The sequence below is a fragment of the Microtus oregoni genome, unplaced genomic scaffold (genome assembly GCF_018167655.1).
Source record: "Microtus oregoni isolate MIOR12 unplaced genomic scaffold, Mior012 000003F_ref0000135, whole genome shotgun sequence".
NCBI lineage: Eukaryota > Metazoa > Chordata > Mammalia > Rodentia > Cricetidae > Microtus > Microtus oregoni.
Window position 1 is genome coordinate 18532638 of NW_024543062.1, and position 23299 is coordinate 18555936.

At 50.1% G+C, this 23299-nt stretch overlaps 1 protein-coding gene across 1 annotated transcript in view; it reads right to left on the reverse strand.

Moving 5' to 3' along the window:
- The window catches only part of Aacs (acetoacetyl-CoA synthetase), a 40223-nt gene extending 25980 nt beyond the window's left edge, over positions 1-14243 (reverse strand). The window contains exons 1-4 of the mRNA XM_041649263.1: positions 13967-14243; positions 6931-7034; positions 5517-5637; positions 104-217 (exon numbers count right to left, since the gene is read on the reverse strand). Of these exons, the coding sequence (XP_041505197.1) occupies positions 104-217; positions 5517-5637; positions 6931-7034; positions 13967-14099 (472 nt within the window). The 5' untranslated portion in view covers positions 14100-14243. The remainder of the gene's footprint in view (positions 1-103; positions 218-5516; positions 5638-6930; positions 7035-13966) is intronic.
- Positions 14244-23299: the final 9056 nt, after the last annotated feature.

Below are 23299 nucleotides of genomic sequence, written 5' to 3' on the forward strand. Positions count from 1 at the left end.
GGGGAGGGAAGGGAGAAGGAGAGGGAAAAAGGAGAAGAGGAGGGAAAAAAGAGATGAGGAGGAGAAGAAAGAAAGAAAAGAAAGGGAGGACAAAAGTTCTTACCGACCACACGGTCCCCCTTCTTCACGCCCATCTTCCTCATGGCAGCTGCAAACAGAGCCACCTGCTGCCGCAGCTCTCCAAAGGTCACCTTCACAATCTCCTCTCTGCCTTCCCCTGAAAAGAGAACAGGACAGCTCAAGCATGCACAGGCCATGCAGGAAGGGACCTGAGTCAGCCAGGACAGGAGAAAAGGACCTACACATGGGACAATGCAGAACAAGGCCGGGGTGGCACCACTCGAGAGAGCCAGGCCCGGTGCTAGCCAGACTCCAACTACAGGAGGATTCCCAAGAGGAGATGCTGATGAAAATAACCAGACTGGCAGAAGGTGGGACGACCCCAGAGTGCAATATGGAGGCCGGCAGGGAAACCAATATGAAGCCAGCATGTGCCCAGCTGTCACCTGTGACACTTCCTGGCACTGCCACCACCACATGTCCATCATCACAGAACCACCCTGCAGTCACACACCCCTCATAGTCTTCTGCCCCCAGGAACTGCCAATCTGCTACCCATCTAGACAGTCTGAATGGTGAAAGGATTGGCCTATGCCCCATCTGTAATCTTAACTACAAATGGTTCTGTACTGCCTGATCCAAGAAATGGCAACCATGTCAAAAGGTTATTATGACTACCTGTTACTACGACTACTTTGTTATGACCACCTTGTCTTTGTTTCAGGAGGTCTTTATGTATGACTAACTTAGTATACGTAAGTGCTGCTCCTGTAACCCCACCTATTTTGCCAGCCAAATCACCTATTTAGAAACTCACTACCCCTGAGCTATAAAAACCTTGTCTTCCTCATGACCAATGTGACCTCTCGAACACTGCCTTAGGAGAAGGCAGTCTGTGTACACAAATAAAAAGCTTGCTTTAGTTAATTTGGCCAGGATGATTTGGGTAGCTGGTCTTTCTCCTTCCATCTTTGGGATTACCAGTTTCTGTGGCCAGACAGACACAGAAGCTGCCCTTGAGACTGCCCTTGGGCTTCCCCTCAGTGTGTCAATGTAGGACTGTCTCCCCTGTTTTCAGCATCTGTCACCTCCCTTTCATTGCTGAGTAGCAGTCCACCTTCAGTCAGGCTTCGATGGTTATCTTTTTACTGACTAGCCAATGCAAAAATTAAACAGTATAAATAAAACAAATTAAATGAGCTGGGTGTGGCGGCACACACTTTGAAGCAGAGGCAGGTGAACCTGAGTTTAAAGTCAGCAAGGTCTACACAGTGAGTTCCAGGGCCAGCCAGGGATACAAAGTAAGATCTTGCTAATCTGCCTACCACCAAAAGAGCAAAAGAACATTAAATGATCACTGCTGCCTGCAGAGGCCTCACTGTGAGGGCTCTCCAAGGCTCACAAGAGTCTTCAGCGAAGAAATTATGTTAAAACATCCACGCTGACTTCTACCTATCAACTGCTGAGAACTGAAAACGGCAGTGGAGCAGGTGCTTCACACAGCCCCTGCAGTTTCACAGGCCTAGCCCAAGTGACCAGTGGGTTACCGTGGAAACCACGAGTAATAGCTGGGCTGCCAACTCAAGCCCATGTTCCAAGTCAGTCAGGGCCACTAAGTGAATAACACTGTTTCTATGTCAGTGGTTCTCGACCTTCCTAATGTTGCAACCCTTTAAAACAGTTCCTCATATTGTGGTGACCTCCAACCATAACATTATTGCATTGCTATCTCTTAACTGTAATTTTCTACTGATATGAATTGTAATGTAAATATCTCATATGTGACCCCCGTGAAAGGGTCCTTTGACCCCCAGGGTGAGAACCTCTGCTCTAAGTAGAAGTAAAATTGCACTGCAGACAAGATCAATGGCAAAGCGCATGCCTATCCCAGCACAAAAATAAGATCTTGCATCTGCCCAGGGGCCCACTGTGGGGAGCCAGCTGCCTGCTGTGAGGACTCTTGCAGGCTTTGTAGAGGCCCTCACGCTGAGGGGTGAGGCCTCAGCAGGCAGCAGTAAACCAGCCCTTGTCAGCCAGCTAAAGCCAAAAGGACTGAGGACGGAGGTGGCAAACCTAAGATGGGCTGTCAGGTGTTTTGTCACCCTGCACAGCCACTGCACTGTGCTGTGAAGGAAATGGAGTCCTGGAAGGTCAATGGCTTTGGGAAGAGGAGGCAGGGAGTTTTGTGGTTTGGAATTGCAAAGAGAGCGAGCCTCCTCATTCCCTGAGGCACAAAACTGGTGTCCTGGTGTGTGCCGTATCTACAACCTCTACAACCTGGGCCATTTTTTATCCCTGGTGGCAATACTCAGAGAGCACTGTGGCTGTGCTGACAAAAGCCTCGATGAGCTGATGAGCCTGAGGGGCTGCTGGCTCAGCGGAGCAAGGCTGACACGCAGGAGGCTTTAGCGCAGGAAGCCCGAGTGCTGTGGTGGATGCCTAGGTGAGCCGGGTGCAGCCAGATGACACCTGTGGGGCACGGGGGCAGAGGTGAGTTGGAAAAACAGCAGAAAATGAAACACAGTGATCTTCAAGTTCCCATGCTGCTCACCACGAGCCTTGGGAAGGCCAACTCTGGGCCAGGGAGGAGAGCAAGCTCAGTGCGAGGTGTTAGACCCTGAGCTTACTTCTCAGCACAAATTTACAGGCTGACAGGGAGCCCTGGCTCGGGGCACCTGCCGCTCTGACAAGAAGGAAAGTGGGCTCAACAAAACTCCACCTTTAAGGAAGGAGGGAACAGAGTGAGACAGAAGAGGGCTCCTCCACCCACGGTAGGCAGAATTACAGAAATGCCAACCCAGCCGAGCTGTGTTCTAGGAGAGGGGACTGGGGCACAGGGATGGTGGATCACCCTTGGCTCAGCACCCACCAGAATGTCCGCACCACAAACCCTGAGTAGTAGTTCAGTGTCTCCTAACATCAGGAAGGCCACTGTTTTGTGGTTTGGGGTTTAAGGTTTAAGAGGTTAAGTCTGTTCCCATATTGCAGTGAGAGAAATCAAGAGCTCGTGAAGCATGTGAGCACCGAGTAAAGCACATGTGTGTGTGTGTGTCTGTGTGTGTGTGTGTGTGTCTGTGTGTGTGTGTGTGTGTGTGTGTGTGTGTATACGGTCCAGGGAGGAAGGCAAGGCGGTGTCAAACCAGGAACCATGTGTGTATACGGTTCAGAAAGGAAGGCAAGGCGGTGTCAGACCAGGAACCATGTGTGCATATGGTCCAGAGAGGAAGGCAAGGCGGTGTCAGACCAGGAACCATGTGTGCATACGGTCCAGAGAGGGGGATAAGGAGGCATCAAACCAGGAGGCTGGGGCTGGAGCAGAGAGCAGCCTTCCCAAGCCTCTGATGCACACAGACTTAGACGTCCAGGCAATGGAGCCTTATGGGTGTTCAGGAAGGAAACACTGGTGGGTGCAACAAGACAGACCTTAAAAAGCTAATGTTAGCCAGGCAGTGGAGGCAGAGGCAAGCAGATCTCTGTGAGTACAAGGCGCCAGGACAACCGAATGCAAGAGGCCATGCTCCATGATCACAAGGACGGGGGCAGGAAACAGGTGAGTTCACAGAAAGAAGGCATCCCCTTGCCTTGCCCCGAGCTGCTCTGACCAAAGCAAGGCCCCCTCAGACCACCAGTTCTTTTCTTAGGCTATTTTGTTCTTCCCAACACTAAAGGCCTTCCCCTAGACCATCAACTTCCTGAGAGGAGGGACTTGCCCATACGGCTCAAAGCAGCAGTTCCAACACCTGCCTGGGTCTGAGGAGTGGATCCATGAGGAGACGGTGGAGGCTGGCAGGTATCTGAGCCAACGCCTCAGTCTGAACTGCACCATGGGGCTAGGAACCCAAGGGAGGAAGAAGAAGCAAAAGGTGTTGTTCATTGCCCAAACCTGACATGAGCACTGTGCTGGGCATTTGTGTCGGAAGGGGCCATGGACTCTGAAATCTCAGGCGGGGACCACCAGAGATGCTCCAGGAAGCTATATGGGAACTGGGCAGCCACCATGTTAAAAGCAGCACAGATTTCCAACATAGAACCTCTAAAGAGGAGCCCGCATATTTCCTCTGTGCCGAGGACTGTTCTAAGACATGGCATGTACGCATGAGCACACACACAAACAAACAGATATGCCCATCTTATCCCAACAACAGTGGGATAACAGTGCTATCATCTGTCCCACCTGGCAGTGCAGAAACAGCCAGAGAGGCTGAGCAACTTACCTAAAGTCACACAGCAACAGTATGTGGCTGTGTTATAGAATATTAGCTGACAATGTGTTACATTTATTTATGCTATGGAATTTATTTATTTATTTAATGATGCAAAGATGTGTTGCATTCTTTTATTTTGCATTTGTTTAAATCTGTGAAACTATATTATTTTCCCTGCCTAAAACTCCTGATCGGTCTAATAAAGAGCTGAACAGCTAATAGCGAGGCAGGAGAGGGATAGGCAGAGCTGCCAGACAGAGAGAATAGATAGAAGAAATCTAGGCTTAGAGAAGTGAGGAACCAGAAAACAAGAAGGGAGGATTCCAGGGGCCAGACACCTAGTCACACAGCCAGCCATGGAGTAAGAAAGACAGAAAAACATATAGAATAAAGAAAGGTAAAAATCCCAGAGGCAAAATGTAGTTAAAGAGAAGCAGGATAATTTAAGTTAGAAAAGCTGGCTAGAAGCTAAGACCAGGCGTTCACAAGTAAGAATAATCAGGAGCTGGGTGGTGGGCCCCCAAAGAGTTAAAAAAAAAACAAAACAGTAACATGGCTTGGTTTTGAACTAAAAACTTCACTCAAGCTCACTTAGTCCTACACCAAGCCCAGTGATCCCTAACACTCCCTCCCCTGTACACTTCTGACTAAGTAAACAAAACAAACAAAAAACCTTGATAAACTAAGGAAACTGACCAGTCAGAGTGGGACAGACACCAGCACACTGGTCCTTTGCTTTAGGACCAAGCCCCTAACGGACCCCAGTGGCTCTCACTGGTAGTAGATATTGGCACTGTCTAAAAAAACCAAATGCTAACGAACAAAAAGCTAATGACCCCAGGAAGCTCCACCCACTTAACTTCCACTAAGGCCCACTCTCAACAGTAAGCAGACAGCCTGACTGAAGAGGAGAAAGTGTTATTACTCAAAGGGGAGTGAGCAGCGCCCCGAAAACAACTCAAAACTGTAGCATGAGGGCCTGAGTTGCCCTCTGGTCTCCACACTCACACACTCTGCACCTGCACACTCCTGAAGGTGCACACACAAATACACACCACACACTGAAAAACATGGGAAACAAGCAGCAGCTGAACCCTCCTCAGACCAGCCCTCTCCATCTCCCACAGAGGGGTCTGTTACGTCAGGAGGGCATAGACCAATATACCAATACCCAGTCGGAACCCTCCCTGCAGCACCTCCACACCCACAGGGCCACACACATTCACCACCCAGGACACCGAGGGGACTCACGGGCCACGTAAAGGGCGACTTTGTCATTCTCTTTGTGCCGCAGGAGGTTCTCTGCATAGTTGAGGCGGCTGCCTCTGAACCACTCAGGGACATCTGCAATTCCTCTGGATGTGTCCACGACCTGCAGTGGGACAGCAGAAGGGAGCCGAGGGCTCAACTCAGATGTCAGATGATATCACCCATATACCACGCTTGACCTGTGGAGACAGCCCAGCCCTGCACTCAGGGAAGCCACCCCCGGAAATTACAACAGAATTTACTGAACACCTATTTACGACCGTTTTAGCTAAACAGGAAGTAAAGGAAATGCCCAGGCCGCAAGTGGGGAGTTCAGGCCTGTTATTCTAGTACTCAAGGGGGTGGAGGCAAAAGCATTAGGAGTTTGAGACCAGCCTGGTCTACAGAGAGTTCTACACAGAGAAAAACAAAGAAGGGGCAGCGATGTCAGGAACTGGAATGTGGCTCACTTGCAGAGCACCTGCTCAGTATCACATAGTCCCCAGGTGCATGCCCAACACAAAAGAAAATCAGTAGAGCCCAGGCCCACAGACACACCAAAACCAGGAGGCAAGCCTGAACCCTGCCCCACCCCCACCCCACCCACAACTCTCTGGGAACACGACTCGGTCTTCTCCTTGGTGCTGAGACCTTGGCTTCCTTCCCTGAGCGCCACACATCAGCCTCACAGAAGGCTTTGCCACAAGCACTTCAGATACCGACTCTCAGCCCACAGCATCATTTTATTGAGCACCTGAGCACCTAGAGATGAAAGCTCTCTGGAAGACCTCCTCAAAATCTACATAACCATAACAATGCGGATGTGCTTATACCTCAGACTGCCCATTTCAAAGACACACTCCGCTCCATCCCATGCGGCTTGTCTTGTGGGAGGGAGGTGTTGTCTGGGGCTATTTGAGACAGCGGCTTCCTATGTAGCCCAGGTTGGCTCCAAGCTTGCAATCCTACTGTTTCAGCCTCCTGTGGGCTATTTTAATTTTAATTTTTTTATTTTATAGTACTTGTAGATGTTTTGCCTGCATGAATGTTTGAGCACCACGCAGAGGAAGCCTGTGGAAGCCAGAAGAGGATGTTGTGTCCCCTGCAACCAGAGTTACAGGCTGTTGTGAGCTGTTGTATGAGTGCTGGGGATTGAACCCAGATCCTTGGAAGAGCAGCCAATAACGCTCTAAACCTCTGAGCCTCCTCTCCACAGTCACACTGCCCCACCTCTTCCATGTTTAATGTGTGCATGTGGGAGGGGTGTTCACTGTGAGGAGGTGTAAGGAACTTGGAGGAGTCAGTTCTCTCTTCCCACCATGTGGGTCCCAGGGGGTCAAGCTCAGGTCATCAGGCCACACATGGGATTTTAAAAGCAGACATGAGAGGGTACATGAGTGTGGCCAGACCCACTTACCTCATCATACATTCGTGAGTGGACTATCCCACTGAACTTCCAGAACTCAGCCCAGAAGTCTGAATATGACCGTACAGACCAGTGGTACAAGTCATCATAATTCCCTGAAAGAAAAAGAGCACCTTTCAGCCCAGTCTCAAAAGGGAGCCCCTTAGCGGTAAGCCTGGAGCCTGAGAACCTCAGATGCCAAAGACTCCAGGACTCTAACACCCTGAGTGACTGGGAGGAACTAACCCCCCTTCATCCACAGTCCCCAAGAGAGCCCAGGCTGGCCTCAAACTCTTGATCCTCCTGCTACAGCCCTCTGGGGACTACAGGGGCGCAGCACCACACTCGGCTTGATATCTTTGTGTGCGCGTATGTGTGCCCATGTGGAGGCACAGGTGCCATTCCTCTATAAAGATTTTTGTTTGTTTGTTTGTTTGGTTGGTTGGTTGGTTGGTTGGTTTTTCAAGATAGGGTTCCTCTGTGTAATTGCCCTGGCTGTGGCTGTCCTGGAACTCACTTTGTAGACCAAGCTGGCCTTGAACTCACAGAGACCTGCCCACCTTTGCCTCCTGAGTGCTGAAATTAAAGATTTGCTTATTTTATGTGTATGAGTGTGTTGCCTTCCTGTACATCTGTGCATCAGCTGTGCCTGGTGCCTATGGAGGCCAGAAGAGAAAGTTCAGTCCCCTGGAACGAGAATTACAGACAACTGTGAGCTGCCATGTGGGTACTGGGAACTGAATCCAGGCTTCTACAAGAGTATCATACACTCTTAACCTGGAGTGACTTCCCAGCCCCAGCTTGGTTTTTGAGATGATCTCTTACTGGGACCTGGAGCTGGCCGAATAGGTTAGGCTGGCTACAGTGAGCTCCAGTTGTCCACAGCAAGGATTACAGGAACACCAGCCTTTCTGATGTGGGTCTGTGGATCCAATTCCAGTCCTCAAGCTTGCAGAGTATCCACCTGAGTCATCTCCTCAGTCCCTGCTTAACATAGCTACTTTTTATTGGGGGCAGGGGGCGCTAGTACACACACAACATCACACAGAACTTTCAGGAGCCTATTCTCTCCTTCTGCTATGTGGATTTGGGGGATCAAACTTAAGTCATCTCCCCTAGCAGTAGGTGCCCTTCCTTACTGAGTTCTCTCTCCAGCACCTACTCTGAAAGTTTATTCTTGGTGTGTGTTTCTCTTATCTCTCTGTCTCTCTCTTTTTGAGATAGAGTCTCACTATATAGACCAGGCTGGCCTCTGCCTCATAGAGATCTGAGTGCCTCTGCCTCCCGAGTGCTGAGATTAAACGTGAGCCACCACGCCAGGCCGTCTCCAGGTTTGTTTAACAGAACACGTGTTAACCCAAAACTGACCTGCGGGCCAGGCTTGGGGGCAAGAATTCCAGCTGCCCAGGAGCTAAGACTGGGAGATAAGTTCGAGGCTAGCATAGTTGAATTCAAGATCTGCCTGGACGAGGTGACTGAGACCACTTCTCAAAAATAAGAATTAAGCCCGGCGATGGTGGCGCACGCCTTTAATCCCAACACTCGGGAGGCAGAGGCAGGCGGATCTCTGTGAGTTCGAGACCAGCCTGGTCTACAGAGCTAGTTCCAGGATAGGCTCCAAAAGCCACAGAGAAACCCTGTCTCGGGAAAAAAAAAAAAAAAAAGAATTAAAAAGAGGATTCGGGTTGGGTGGACACAGGCAGAGGCAGGCAGATCTCTGTGAGTTCAAGGCCAGCCTGGTCTACAAGAGCTAGTTCCAGGACAGGCTCCAAAGCTAAAGAGAAACCCTGGGGGGGGGGGGGAGGACCAGCTCTGATCTATAGAGCAAGTTCTAGGACAGGCTCCAAAATTACACAGAGAAACCCTGTCTCAAAAAGCAAACAAACAAACAAAACACACACACACAAAAAAAAAAAAAGATTAAAAAAAGGAGAGAGGATACTGTATGTAGCTCAGTAGTATAGGACTTGCCTAGCATTCACAAGGCCCTAGGTTTGATCCTCAGTACCACCGAAGAGGAAAAAGTCAATAGCAAAGTCCCCTGAGTCATGGGGCTCACTGAGAGGGGTGAACATTGCTGGAGGAGAGATGTCTCCACACAAATGAGCCCGGGTTAGCCACTCCTGGAGTCCTCCAGTTTCACTCATGACACTCTACAAGCAGATCAGTCCCCTAGGCTTGGGAGAACCCACAAGTTCTCTCAACAAGGGTGGGGTATCACTGAAATCTGGAACTCATTCCCTCAGACTCCTGTCTCGGGGTACAGGTTCCTCTGGTAACCCAGGCATGTGAAAGAAACCCAACCAAACTACCTGAAACAATACTCAACATGTGCACATGAACTCGTGCTTCGGAGACCCTGTGAGTCTCTGCAAGACAGAGATGAGAGAATGCAGCACGGACTGGTGTGCTACAAGAGACCCAAAGCCACCTGAGCTCCCTCTGCAGATCCTGCCCAGCTAAAAACTGGGTGTGGGAGCTGGAGAGGCAGCTCAGAGGTTAAGGCGCTTAGTGCACAAGAGTGGACAGCTGCAGCGGGGGAGGGGGGGAAGGGGGACGGGAGTAGGAGCGGGAACATGCAGCAAGGGAAGCAAAGTGTCTGGAGATGAAGAGACAAGGGGGAAAGACATAGCAAAGTCGGATGTGGGGCTTTGCAGTTCTAGACTTCAAGAAGGCACTGGGTCATGGCAACAATGTCTCAACCTCCTCTGGGCCCCAGGTGGGACGTATACAAAGTAGATCTAGCATGCTGGGAAACGCAGGTCAGAGAATCTCTAAAGGTTGAGCCTTGCAAGGATGGTGGTGGTGGTGGGTGGTGGTTGTGGTGGGTGGTGGTGGTAGACACCTTAAATCCCAGCCCTAGGGGGCCAGGACAGGCTCCAAGGCTACAGAGAAACCCTGTCTCAAATAAAAAATGTTGAGCCAGAGTGATTTTGCTGGTCAGGCTCTGACAGGTCACTCTGCCTCTCCAAGACATAGTTTCCCACATGGGTCACTTCAAACTGTTGACAAAAGGCTTCAGATTCTCCCACACCAGTGAAAGAATTTACTCTGGCTCCAGGTCAGGCTAGGTGAGTCAGATTATCACCCATTCTGCCACTTCTGAGCAAATGGCCTGGGGCGAGCTGTCCTACCTCTGAGCAGGGGCACTCCAGTCTAATGAATGCAGGTGGTGACACAGCTGCTGCTACAGAGAACAAAACCTACATCAACTGCATTCAACCCCTGCCACTCTGTGACCTCAGACATTACTGACCCCCTCTGAGCCTCAGTTTCTCTCTCCGTAGGGGGAGGCTAGTGATGCCTATCCCAGGGTCACTGAGGACCCAGAACTGTGAGGACCCCTGCATAGGAAAGGCACTCAAAGGCATCCGCCATTGGTATCACCCCTCCATCTGCATGAAGATCACACACGGCACCTCGGTGGTATATATTGAGTCTATACGTACATGACCGGCCACCACAATACTTAATATGTAGTAGTGTGTGGCACCTCAATCGAGGCAGACAGAGGGCAGCAAAAGGCTGGGGCAGCTCCCCTAGAGAGAGCGTCATGCACCTGTGGGAAACAACACTAGCCAAACAGGCCCCACAGCTCCTCTCCCTCCCTCAGACTTCCTCAACTGGGTCCTCAGGAATGGCAGGCTCTGGATGCAAAATGCTTCCCCAGTTGATAAGACTGCCTAGACACAAAAGCAGGTTCAGGTTGGGCCTGGTGGCTTAGGTCTGCAATTCCAGCTACTCAGGATATTGAGGCAGGAGGATCAAAAGAGCCAAGTTCAGTCTACAGAGCAAGTTCCAAGCCAGCCTGAACAACTGTCAAGACCCTGGCCAGGCACATCTGTAATCCCAGCGCTCAGGAGGCAGACAGGAGGAACATCTGCCTGCCTGGCCTACATAGTGATTTCCAGGACAGCCAGACCTATGAAATGAGACCTTGTCTCAAAAAAAAAAAATTAAATAAAATTAAAAAACGAGAGAGTTGGAGTGCAGATCACTAGTAGAGCCTGTCTAGCATGTGGGAGACCCTGGGTTCAACCGCCAGAGAAAAGAAGTGTGCCCAGTGACAACATCATTAAGGAGCGTGGCCAGCACTACAAACCTAGGGAACTGATGGTCACAAGGGCATCTCAGCACCTAGGGGACATTGTGTGAGAACTTTTCCACTGTTGTTTCCTACATCATGGAGTGAGCTGGGAATCCACTCAGGGGCAGCAACCCAAGGCCTAGGTGACCACAGGCACATTTGGGTCAATGTGTTTAACACTCAACCAAGACTCTGAACTAGGAGCTAGCATTTAAAAATCTTAGTTTTAAATGAAACGCTTGGGTGGGATGGTGCATGACTGTAACCAGAACATTCAAAAGGTAAAAGCAGGATGGTGAGTTTAAGGTCAGCCAAGTATGGTGGCGCATGCCTGCTTTTAATTCCAGCACTTAAAAGGCAGAAGCAAGTGGATCTCTGAGAGTTTAAGGCCAGCCTAATCTATACAGTGAGTTCGAGGCTAACCAGGATTACATAGAGAGTGAGACCTTGTCTCAAAAGAAAAAAAAAAAGTTGCTAGGAGTGAGTGAGCCATTGTGTGTGTGTGGGGGGGGGGGGGGTACACTCTTGACTCTACACAAGAATGCTCACCATGCGTGAACCAGCAAGGCAGGAGCAGAACAATACGAAAAAGCAAATAGAGCAGGGAGAAAAGACACAACATTCAGAAGACAGCATTTGAATTAGACCTGAAAGATCCCCAAAAGCCAAGGCCAGGCAGGGAAAGGGAAGAAGGAAGGAAAGGAGGAAAGGGCAAACGGAGGGGCCATGCAACCACCACCCAAGAAGTGGGAACACTACACAGACAAGTTCTGGGTTTCCATATCTAGCCCCTCGGCATTATTTTGTCGTAACTGTTTCAGAGACAGGGTCTCACTCTGTCATCCCGGAAATCCTTGAACTCACAGCAATCCTTCTGCCTAAGCGCCTGAGTATGAGCCACCCCAGCTGGTAATCCTCCCAACTTTTGTTTGTTTTTAAGGCAGGGTTTTTCTGTGTAGCCTTGGCTGTCCTGGAACTCTCTCTGTAGACCAGGCTGGCCTGGAACTCACAGAGATCTGCCTGCCTCAGCCTCCCGAGCGCTGCACCACCACAGCACCACCACCGCCAAGCTGCCTCCCAACCTTTAAACACAAGAGAGTCAACAAACCTCTAAAGATCAAGCCTGAACCCACCAAAAGCCAGAGACTTGAAGGAAAGGACATTAAAGCTAAGGGGTTACTCAGCAAACCTCCAGCCAGTGACAGTGTACAGTGCTCAATGCTCGGCACTGGGCCTGCCATCTCTCCACCAGGATACAACTGGTAGTCTCCCGCTTGCTCCTTTTATAGATGAGGAAACCGAGGCCTGGGGCAAGTGACAACTGGTTCCGGGACACACAGCAGCAGTGGTGCAGCCAGGTCCCTGCAGGGTGTCAGGTTACAGTTTCCTACTGTTCTCTTGCTATGGAGAAAGGTCTAGTCCACTTCAAAGGGCCGTCCTAGGTGGAGCAATGTTCCGAAGTGTCAGGCCCACTCATCACTGCTGGCCGGGGAGACAGAAGATGTCCAGGCACAGAATGGAGGACAGGAAACGGAAGCAATCCCGACATCGATCGAGTCGGGTTAAGGTTCTTCTCTAATCCTACACCTACACTGTTCACAGTCTGCAAGCCCCGCAAGCAGCCAGGCAAATACCTGTCTCCAGGTGAGAGGGAAGGAGGAAAGGGGCGGAGCCAGGTTAGAGAAGGAAAGGAAGCCTGTGGAGGCTCCACTTCCATCTCCAGGCTGAACAAGCCTGCAATTCCATGTTCATTCAACAAGGGAATGCAGAGAGCCTGGGAACCCAATGACAGCAAAAAGATTACCCCAGCCAGCAAGCAGGGTGACCACGCAAAAGGAAGCAGGAAAGCCAAGTGCTGCTCAAACACTGGGGAGGAGACCCACTGGACTGCGGCTCAGGGTGAGGGAGGAGAAGATTCAGGAAGGAACCCCCTGAGAAAGATCCTGAGAGCAAGACAGACATTGACACCAACAGAAACAAAGGAGGTCCCTATGGTTGGGAGGGGGTAGGGAGGGGGGCGGGGGGGATAGAAATGAAGAAGAAAGCCACTGTGAGTTGAAATCCCTCTACAGACACCTGAGAGAGCAGGCCACAGGACTAGCCGAGCGTTAAGGATTCCTGGGAGGGCATAAGGAAAGAGCCTCACCCAGAAGGGCCTCTGCCCCACCCACAACCAGACAGATCAGGGTGGTGGCTGGAAGGAGGGTCTGTCTGGGGGCTGGGAGTTCAAACATCTTCCACAACCTTAAAGGAGGGAGGATGAACAAACTTCGAAATTTCAAGTTGGTCCCTAGCAAAGGCAAATGGAGGGAGCCTGTCACTTGAATCCTATAAACTCCAAAAGAACTGCACATCAGACCAAACAGAAGTCCCCACAAGCTGGAAGTCAAGACCCCAGGAGCCACTTCCCAAGCAGGTAAACCTACCAAAAGATCCAAGGAACCAGAGGGGGGACTGCCATTTCCAGAGGGTGAGCCTCACCTACAGGAAGGTGCTGCAGCCAGGAGGGAGGCCTCTGTATGAGGTGATGATACCCACAACAGTGAAGGATACACCGCCAAAAGACCAGCACCTCCTAGAGGAGGACCAAGAACCATGGGCTGCTCCCCCAACTCCAGGACAGGGACTCTGGCCATCTATCCACCAGAGGTCCATGGCAACAACTAGGAGGGACCTCCCTAGAGGAGGACCCCAAGACAAGGGTAGGCTCCCACAACTCCAAGACAGGGACACTAGGCATTCATCAAGGGACCAAAGAGGAACCTCCCTCGAGGGGTACCCCCAAATCAGGGGGATTCCCCAACCCCAATACAGGGACCCCGGCCATCCATCCATCCATCCATCCATCACAGGCTTATCCCAACTGCTAGGAAGGACCTTCCTAGAGCGGGCCTCTCTGGAGTGAACCGCTTCCGGGAAGGCCCGGGACGGGGGTGTACTAGCCGCGTGCCCCGCACTCACCCAGCGCCAGGCCGCAGGCGGCACCCACGGCCGCCCGGAAGCGGTCCATCAGCGTGTCCTTCTTGCTGTCAGGCTCCCACATCACCTGGCACTCCATAATCTCCTCGCGCCCGAGCTTCGCCAGCTTGGACATGGTCGCGAAGTTGCGTGGCCGGAGTCTGCCGGGCTGGGACTGCGGGGACGGCGTAGAGCGTAAGGCGCCGAGCCGCTCGGCACAGGGCGGACGAACGACGGCGCGAGACTGAGCCAGCGCCCGCGCGGCCTGCGGGACACCCGACCTGGCCACGCCCCCACGCAGGCTTCGCCCCGCCTACAGAAAGCCACACCTCTTGAAACCACGCCCTTCGCTGTAACCCTCCGCGGTGCCTGCAAATGGAGCGCTCGCTGCCAAAAAGCGCGCTGGACTGCGCAGACGCGGTGAGCATGGTCCACGCCCTTACCTGTTGCAGAACTTGCTGGGCTTTTCCCTCGTGTTCATTCATTCATTCATTTATTCAAGATTAAGTTGCTCCTTCTACAGTCACTTAGCTGCGGAGGTGTCTCAAGCAGAAAACGCTTGCAGTCAAGCAGAAAACGCTTGCAGACAGATGTCTGCGGAGGAGAGAAGACCTCTAAAAACGCGTGTCAATGCACGCATCCCGCAAGGATGTTATAACCGGTATGTGGGGTATGTATTGTAACAAAAGATGGAGCAAGTGAGACTCCAGGTCCATCCTCAGGACCGAAAATAAAAGCGTTAAACAGAGGACATTCTGGGGCAAGCCTGAAACCCAGCACTCTGGAGACTGAAGCAGGAGGATGACGGTAAGTTCCACTTCTGCCTGGACCCCAAACACTTTGAAGGAAGACGCAGGAGGGTCTAGTCTGGGTTTCTACTGAGTGAATTCGAGACCAGCCTGGGCAGACTTAATAAAGCCCTGTCTCAAAACGAAAAAAGAGGGCTAAGGATGTGGCTCAGTGTGAGTTTGCTCAGTAGCTTTAAGGTGACAGAAGGGGAACTTTGGGAAATCTTGCAGGTTTTCAAGTAGAGGGAGCCCCCACGGCAGGAACACTGTGTCCTGTGGAGTGTCAACGTCCAAAAAGGCCCAGTTGGTCTTGCGGAGCATCAGAGGTGTTGACTTTGACTCTGGGTGGGATGAGGCCATCAGAAGTTTCCAAAAGGCAGAGGCTTGCTGGGAGGGTTCTACTGTGGTGGGAACCTTTTGGATGCTAATAGTCTTGGCAATCTATTTTGTGTTTGCTACCTACAAGGTATCTAAAATACCCCAAAACAAGCCACTTTCCTTTCTTCCTTTGTAATGTGTATGTTCTTGGAAGTAGGTGCTTGTGAGTGGAGGCCAGAGGTCAATCGTGCAATCGTGGGTGTCATTCCTCAGCAGGCATCGCCTTGGTTTTTCTTTTCTTTTCTTTTCTTTCTTTCTTTCATTTATTTATTTATTTATTTTTATTTTGAGACAGGGCCTGACTCTGTAGCTTTAGCTGGCCTGGAATTCACTATAGAATATCGGCGTAAAATGAATGCAGACAAATTGTAAAAATATATACAGCTTTAATGGGGAAATAGACTTACAGAACCAGAGGTTCCGGTGGTGAACAGAAAAGCAGAAGGGGTGGCTGGGAGCACGCCCGCAATTTTTATAAGTAAAAAATATCCTCGGGGGACCCCGCCCCCAAGTAAAGTGATTGGCTGGGTCTCTCCTACAATAGAGAGACCAGGCAGACCTTGAACTCACAGAGATCCGCCTGCCTCTGTTTTCCAAGTGCTACGGATTCAAAGTGTAGGACACTTTGCCTGGCTCCCACTTCATTTGTGGGGAGGGGTGTTTGTTTGTTTGTTTGTTTGTTGTGTATAGGTGCTTTGCCTGCAAATGTCTGTGTACCATGTGCTTGTCTGGTGCCCATGGAGGCCAGAGGAGGGTGTCAGATTTCCTGAGACTGGAGTTATAGATGGTTGTGAGCCACCATGGGGGTCTTAGGAATCAAACCCCCGGTCTTCTGGAAGAGTAGCCAGTGCTCTTAACCACTAAGCTACCTCCCCAGACTCATGCTTTTTTTTAAGACATGATCTCTCACCAGCCCAGGACTCGCCAAGTAGGCTAGAGTGGCTGCCCAGTAAGCTCCAGGGATCCGCCTGTCTCTACCTCCTCTCTCCAGTACTGAGACACGTGCCACACCACACCTGGATTTTTTTCACGCAGGTTCTAGGGAGAAAATTCAGGTTCTCTTGCCTGTACAGCAGACATTAGCCTACTTAGCCACCTTCCCAGCCCCGGGGGTGATTTCTTATGGCTCTAGAACTGGGGTGTAAATACAAGTCTAGATGCTTCTTCAGGTGTGGGTCTTCCTGCTTTCCCCCAGTTGAGAGGAGGGAGAGGGCAAAAGAGAATCTGGGACATGAAGAGAGGAAGAAAGCAGACAGAAGTAGACACCCACAGCCTCTTAGGAACTAGCACTAGTCTATGACCAAAACACCCTGAATGCACCCGATCTGATCTTGTCTGATCTTGGACGTTAAGCAGGGTTGGGCTTGGATGGGAGACCGCCTGGGAATACCAGTGCTGTATGTTTAGGGGAAGAAAAAAAAAAAAGGACCACCAACACTAATCACACAGGTAGAGCCCTCAGGACCTAAACACTGGGCCTCATCTCCTTGGTAAGCACTGGGGATTAACAAGTATTCCAGGGGTGAAGGTAGATGATGTTACAAGAGATGATGATGTTTCACAGATAGACAGCTGGCTCCAGGCAGTGCTAAGGGCATGGAAAGAGGGCTGTTAAGGACACCCTGATGTAAGTTGGTTCTGTATTGTTCTGGTTTGCTGTGAGAAACCAAAAGCAACTTGAGAAGGAGAGGGTTTATCTGGCTTCTACTTCTAGGTCACAGTCCATTACTGAGGGAAGACAGGGCAGGAACTTAAAGCAGGAACAGGGAAAATGGGAAAAAGAAAAAGAAAAACAAGAAAAAAGCCCATCACTGGACTACGCCCCATGGTTTGCTCAGCCTGCTTTCTTAGGACAACCCAGGACTGTCTTACCGGGGATGGGCTCCACCCACAGTGGGCTGGACACTTTTACATCAATCAGTAGTCAAAAAAGGTCTCCCACAGACATCCCACAGGCCAGCCTGGAGGCGGTTTTTTAGTTAAGGGTCCCTCTTCTTTTTTTTTTAATTTATTTATTATGTATACGATATTCTGTCTGTGTGTGTGCCCGCACACTAGAAGAGGGCACCAGATCTCATTACAGGTGGTTGTGAGCCACCATGTGATTACCGGGAATTGAACTTAGGACCTTTGGAAGAGCAGGCAATGCTCTTAACCACTGAGCCATCTCTCCAGCCCCTGAGGGGTCCCTCTTCTAAGGGAAGTATAATTTGTGTCACTTTGACAATTAGAAACCAAATAGTATACAAGTTCTGAGACCTTTCCCTTTCATATTTATTATCCCAACTTGATCTCTTAGCAGTCCCGTCAGCCTCACAGAGGCAGCTCTCGGCATCACTGGAGCCCTACCAAGTCTCTGCCTCCACTATCAGATATTTTTTTTTATTATTATGTATACAATATTCTGTCTGTGTGTATGCCTGATGGCCAGAAGAGGGCACCAGACCCCGTTACAGATGGCTTTGAGCCACCATGTGGTTGCTGGGAATTGAACTCAGGATCTTTGGAAGAGCAGGCAATGCTCTTAACCTCTGAGCCATCTTTCCAGCCCCCACTGTCAGATCTTTTAAAAGACTTTATGTGTATGTATCTATCTGTTTGTATTTGCAAGTGCCACATGTATGTGGACCAGAAGAAGAAATCAGATCCCCCGGACCTGGAGTTCCAGACGGTTGGGAGCTGCCAGATGTCACTGCTGAGAACCAAACTCAAGTCCTCTGGAAGAACAGCAAGTGTTCTTAGCCGCTGAGCCATCTCTCCAGCTCTCGCACCAGCATGTGGTAAACAGTTTCCATTTGCCCATCATGACAAGCACACAGAGATTCCAACTGTAGCCTGGGTGAATGATGCATGCACACAAGTGGTTCCAGATGCATCCACCTCCCTGACAGACACATACAGATGTGCATACACACACCCCAGTCACATGCCCACGGCTGGGTCTGTGTTCCTGCGCTGTCTCCAGTGGGCAGTCTCGGAAGTATGTTATCACTCAGAAGTTGGTTCACCTTGAAGAGATCCTCATCCCTTCATCAGCAGAAGGCAGTTTCCATGAGAGCAAAACCCTAGTCTGGCAAGGTCAACACAGCTGAGGTGGGTGGTCCACCAAAAGCCATGGTCTGAGGAACACTCTTTCAGAAAGTCCCCAGTGGCTGCTCACTGCAGACACCCGAGGAAGCCTGGGTTGTCTGTAACATGAGGGCCGGGCTTGTTGGGGTTTCTGTCCCGCCCGGTCCCCCAGTCATTTAGTCCTCGAGAAAATCACACACAGAGTCTACATTAGGTTATAACTGGTTGGCCCGTTAGCTCAGGCTACTTATTAGCTCTTGTAGCTTATATTAACCCATTATTCTCATCTATGTTAGCCACATGGCTTAGCACCTTTCCCAGCCGGGCAGATCACATGTTGCTTCTTCAGTGGTCTGGGCAGGAGTAGGAAGAATGGGCTTCCTCCTTCCCAGAATTCTATTCTCATCGCCCCACCTCTACTTCCTGTCTGGTTGACCCACCTATACTTCCTGCCTGGCCAATCAGCATTTATTCAAAACATGATTGACAGAATACAAACAATTCTCCCGCACCAGTTGTCCAGGAGCTTACCCCAGTCTTCGTGGAGTAAGAGAATGGCAGCCACCCAACAGGCTCTTCACTCTTTGTACCTCCTCCTCCTTGCCCATGCAGCCCCTGTGAGAGAATTCTAGGAGAAGAAAGTTAGAACCAGAATAGCCAGGCACTGTCCTACACACTCCACCTCTTTAACATGCCCCCAGACACACATACAACCCAGGACTACCTGCCAGGAGTGGCACCGCTTCCAGAGGAGCCTTTCGGGTCCTTCTTGCTCCAACCATACTCTTTCTAACACAGAGAGAAGGAATGTCCTGAAAGGCCTCGAATGGCTTGGAGATGTGGCTCTGTTGCTGGCGTGGTTGGCATGAAGTCCTGGGTTTGATGTCCAGCATCACATGAACCCAATGTGACAATGCGCATCTCTAATCCAAGCTCTAGGGAGATGGAGGCATAAGGATCAGAAGTTCAAGGCCAGCCTGGGCTACGTGAAACCCTGTCGCAAAAATATTATTGAAAACAAAAAAGTTTCGAATTAAAGTGAGACAAAAAGACTGGGCATCTACCTCAGGAGTAGACCACCTGCCTAGCATGTGCAAGGCCTGGATTCAATCCCTGGTATAACACAGAAAGTAATAGAGCTAGAAGGTGACTTCTTGTCTCTCTCCTGAAACTCCCCTCGGTTTCTTCACTGCCTGGGCTACCAAGTAAGACCTTACCAAAAACAAAAATAAAGATGGGTTAGCCAGGTGGCTTTAATCCCAGCACATTGGGAGGCAAAGACAGGTGGACTGTTACATAGAGAAACCCTGTCTTGAAAAAAAAAAAAAACAGAAAGGGTTGGAGATCACACTAGAGGTAGGCTTTTCAAATTGTACTCATGAAAGACTTTTTTTTTAAATATTTATTTACTTATTATGTATACAATATTCTGTTTGTGTGTATGCCTGCAGGCCAGAAGAGGGCACCAGACCCCATTACAGATGGTTGTGAGCCACCACGTGGTTGCTGGGAATTGAACTCAGGACCTTTGGAAGAGCAGGCAATGCTCTTAACCTCTGAGCCATCTCTCCAGCCCCTGAAAGACTTTTTTTTTTATTGGTTTTTTGTTTGATTTTTGAAGATAGGGCCTCTGTGTAGCCCTGACTGTCCTGAAACTTGCTTTGTAGACCAGGCTGGCCTCAAACTCCCAGAGATCCACCTACCTCTACGTTCCATGTGCTGGGATTTAAAGGCATGTGCCACCACGCCCAGCTAGTGGAAGACCATTCCTAACAGGGTGATGTCACATATGAAGTGTCCAGCCCACTGATCTTCCCGAAGAGCCACAGGTGTACCCAGCACAAAGGCTCAGAGGCACACTTGCCTCTATCAAGGACATTGCAAAGGGTCACACGGACCACTACAGTGACCAAGCTGGGGCAGGAGGATATGGGTCTTTCTCAATCAATCAATCTCTCCTCCTCCCCATGGTATGTGTGCGTGTGCATGCGTGCATGTGTGAGTCTGTATGATCTGCCCACAAGCCTATAAGCCAGTATACTGTGTGCGAAAGCTAAAGTATTTTGTGTTTGTTTGTTTGTTTGTTTTTTGAGACAGGGTTTCTCTGTGGTTTTGGAGCCTGTCCTGGAACTAGCTCTTGTAGACCAGGCTGGCCTCAAACTCAAAGAGATCTGCCTGCCTCTGCCTCCTGAGTGCTGGGATTAAATGTGTGCGCCGTTACCGCCCAGCTGAATGTTAAAGTGTTAAAGAGCTGGGCACTGAGCCATCTGGGATGGCAGACCCAGCTGCTGTGCTTTGGGGCAAGCACAGAGCCCAGACTAGACAAGAACAAATCCTACTTTCCCTGAAGCACGCACAGGAGGCTCTGATTCAGAGCCGAGATAGGCCCTCCAGAGCCAGGCCAAAAGGAAGACAAGGCAAATTGTGGAATGGTTTCCTTTCCTGGTCTCCACAGTAGGTGGCTTCACCCTCCCACTACACCCCCAGAGACTGTGGAAACAGGGCAGGTGCCAACTCCTTCAAGCCAGAAGCACCCGAGGCAAGGGCACAAAGCTTACCCTCTCCACCTCCTCCTAGCACCAAGCAGGGACACGAGGACTCCAGGATTAGGAACAAGGCCAAAACCGACAGACACAGTGCAAAATCCTGCAGCATGAATGGCACTGAGCATCACTGGACTGGTAGGCAGGCCAGATGGTTCTTGGGATGCCGAGCTCTGGGCCACCATATAGAGAAACGTCTGCACTGGATTTCCGTCACAGAAGGACCCAGGGCAAGCCTCACACGCACAGAGCTATGCCCGCCTTTGCCTCCTGAGGGCTGGGACTAAAGGCATGCACCAGCACCACCTGACTCAGAGCGTTCTTCTTAAAAACACACTCTTGAGGAGCTGAAGAGATGGGTCAGCAGTTAAGAACATTTGCTTCTCTTCTAAAGGACCCAGGTTCGGTTCCCAGCACCCATATCAGATGGCTTACAACCACCTCTATCTGAGGGCACCTGCATATATGTAGTATATGGCACACGAATTCTACAAAGGCAGATACATATAGAACTTTAAATAAATAAAATACATACTTTTGGAGGCTAGAGAGATGACTCAGTCATTAAGAACACTTGTGTCCCACAGTAGACCTGGGTTCAATTCCCAACACACACCTACACGATGGCTTACATCCACCCATTGGCACATGCATGATGTATATACATGCACGCAGGCAAAGCACTTGTACGCATAAAGATAAAATTTTAAAAATAAAAAAGTCCCGGGCGGTGGTGGCACACGCCTTAATCTCAGCACTTGGCAGGTGGATCTCTGGGAGTTCAAAACCAGCCTGGTCTACAAGAGCTAGTTCCAGGACAGGCTCCAAAGCTACAGAGAAACCCTGTCTCGAAAAAACAAAAACAATAAATAAATAAATAAAGTTACAAAATGAAATATTTGTTTAAAAAAATAAAATAAAATATAAAAAAATAAAAAAGTCCTTTTTTAAAGGGTGTGTTTATGCCAGCAAGATGGCTCAGAAGGTTAAAGGTGCTTCCCAGCAAGCTCAGTGACCTAAGTTCAATTCCTGGGACCCCAGTGGTAGGGGCGAATCAACTACCACACGCTGTCCTCTGACCACATTTGTGCCATAGCATGTGTGCCCCCACACACATGTGCGGGAAATAAATAATCTAAAAGTCCACTAACAGAGGAATGGATGATAAACCAGAGGTGATGTCCCCACCCTCTAGCCAATATATAATGCCATCATGAGCTGGCCGGTAATCAGCAAATGTCTCAGAAAGCCTTATTTTTAGCAAGATAAGAACTATAGAGTGGTATATACAAATTGTAGGAATGTCCACTAACACTCAACACACTCAGGACACAATTCAGCCTTTTTTCCCTTTGCCCCTGATGTATATAGAACATGCTTGTAGTCCCAGCACTCAGGAAGCTGAGGCGAGAGGATCATTGGAGCCCAGAAGCTTGAAACAGAGCAAGGGCGAGAGACTGAAAGAGACACTTGGGTTGGAGTGGAATCCATAAGGTATATCGGAGGGGGTTGCCCTTTGCTTTATATCTCTTCCCACTGTATGTGAGAGTGGGGGCACATGCCAGGGCGTGGGGGTGGAGCTCAGAGGATAGCTTTCAGAGGTCAGTTCTCTCCTTGTACATACGATCTGGTTTGTTACACGCTGAGTCATCCCACCAGCCCTGTTCTCGTTTGTTTAATGTTTAAAATATTTTTATTATTTATGTGTAAGTGCGTATGTATTTATATGAGGAGGTCAGTGAGGCAACAGATCCCCTGGAGCTCAAGTTACTGGCAGTTGTGAGCTGCCTGATGGGGATGCTGAGAGCCCAACTCAGGTCCTCTGCAAGAACAATATGTGCTCTTAACTACTGAGCCATCTCTCCCGCCCTTATTTTATTTTATTGGTTTTTCAAGACCGGGTTTCTCTGTGCAACAGCCCTGGCTGTCCTGCAACTTGCACTGTAGATCAGACTGGCTTTGAACTCACAGAGATCCTCCTGCCTCTGCCTCCCCAGTGATGAGTGCTGGGATTAAAAGTGTGGGCCACCACTGTCCAGCCCTTATTTTTGAGACTGGGTTCTCACGTAAACTCGCTGTATAACAGAGGAGAGGATGACACTGAACTCCCACAACCTCCACCTCCTGGTGCTGGAATGACAGGTGAGCCGTGCTCCGTGGGGCTTACGATAACAGTGCTGCTTTCTTATCCTCCGTCTGTCCCTCTTCAGCAACTTCAGCAACACAGAGGTGCTGAACTTCATTTCTTCAGGTCCCCATCCAGAGCCCTTCCTTCTTGTAGCATCCACAGCTAGGTGACAGACCATCAAAACCATGCCTAGGCAGCACAGATTGTTCCCATCGCTAATACCAAGGCGTCAGTCAGTCTTCCTGCCTCTGCTGACCCTCAAGACACTAAGCCAGCTGGCCAGCCAGGTCTCTGGAAGCTTGCTCCAGACTGCTTACTTGCTAAGAGTGAGAAAGGTGACCACATGGGGTGATCACACACCCTCTGGCTTCACTTGGCTTTTTCCTCATCTTACGCAAGTTCTCTCTGCTACAGCTTCCAGAGAAAAGGT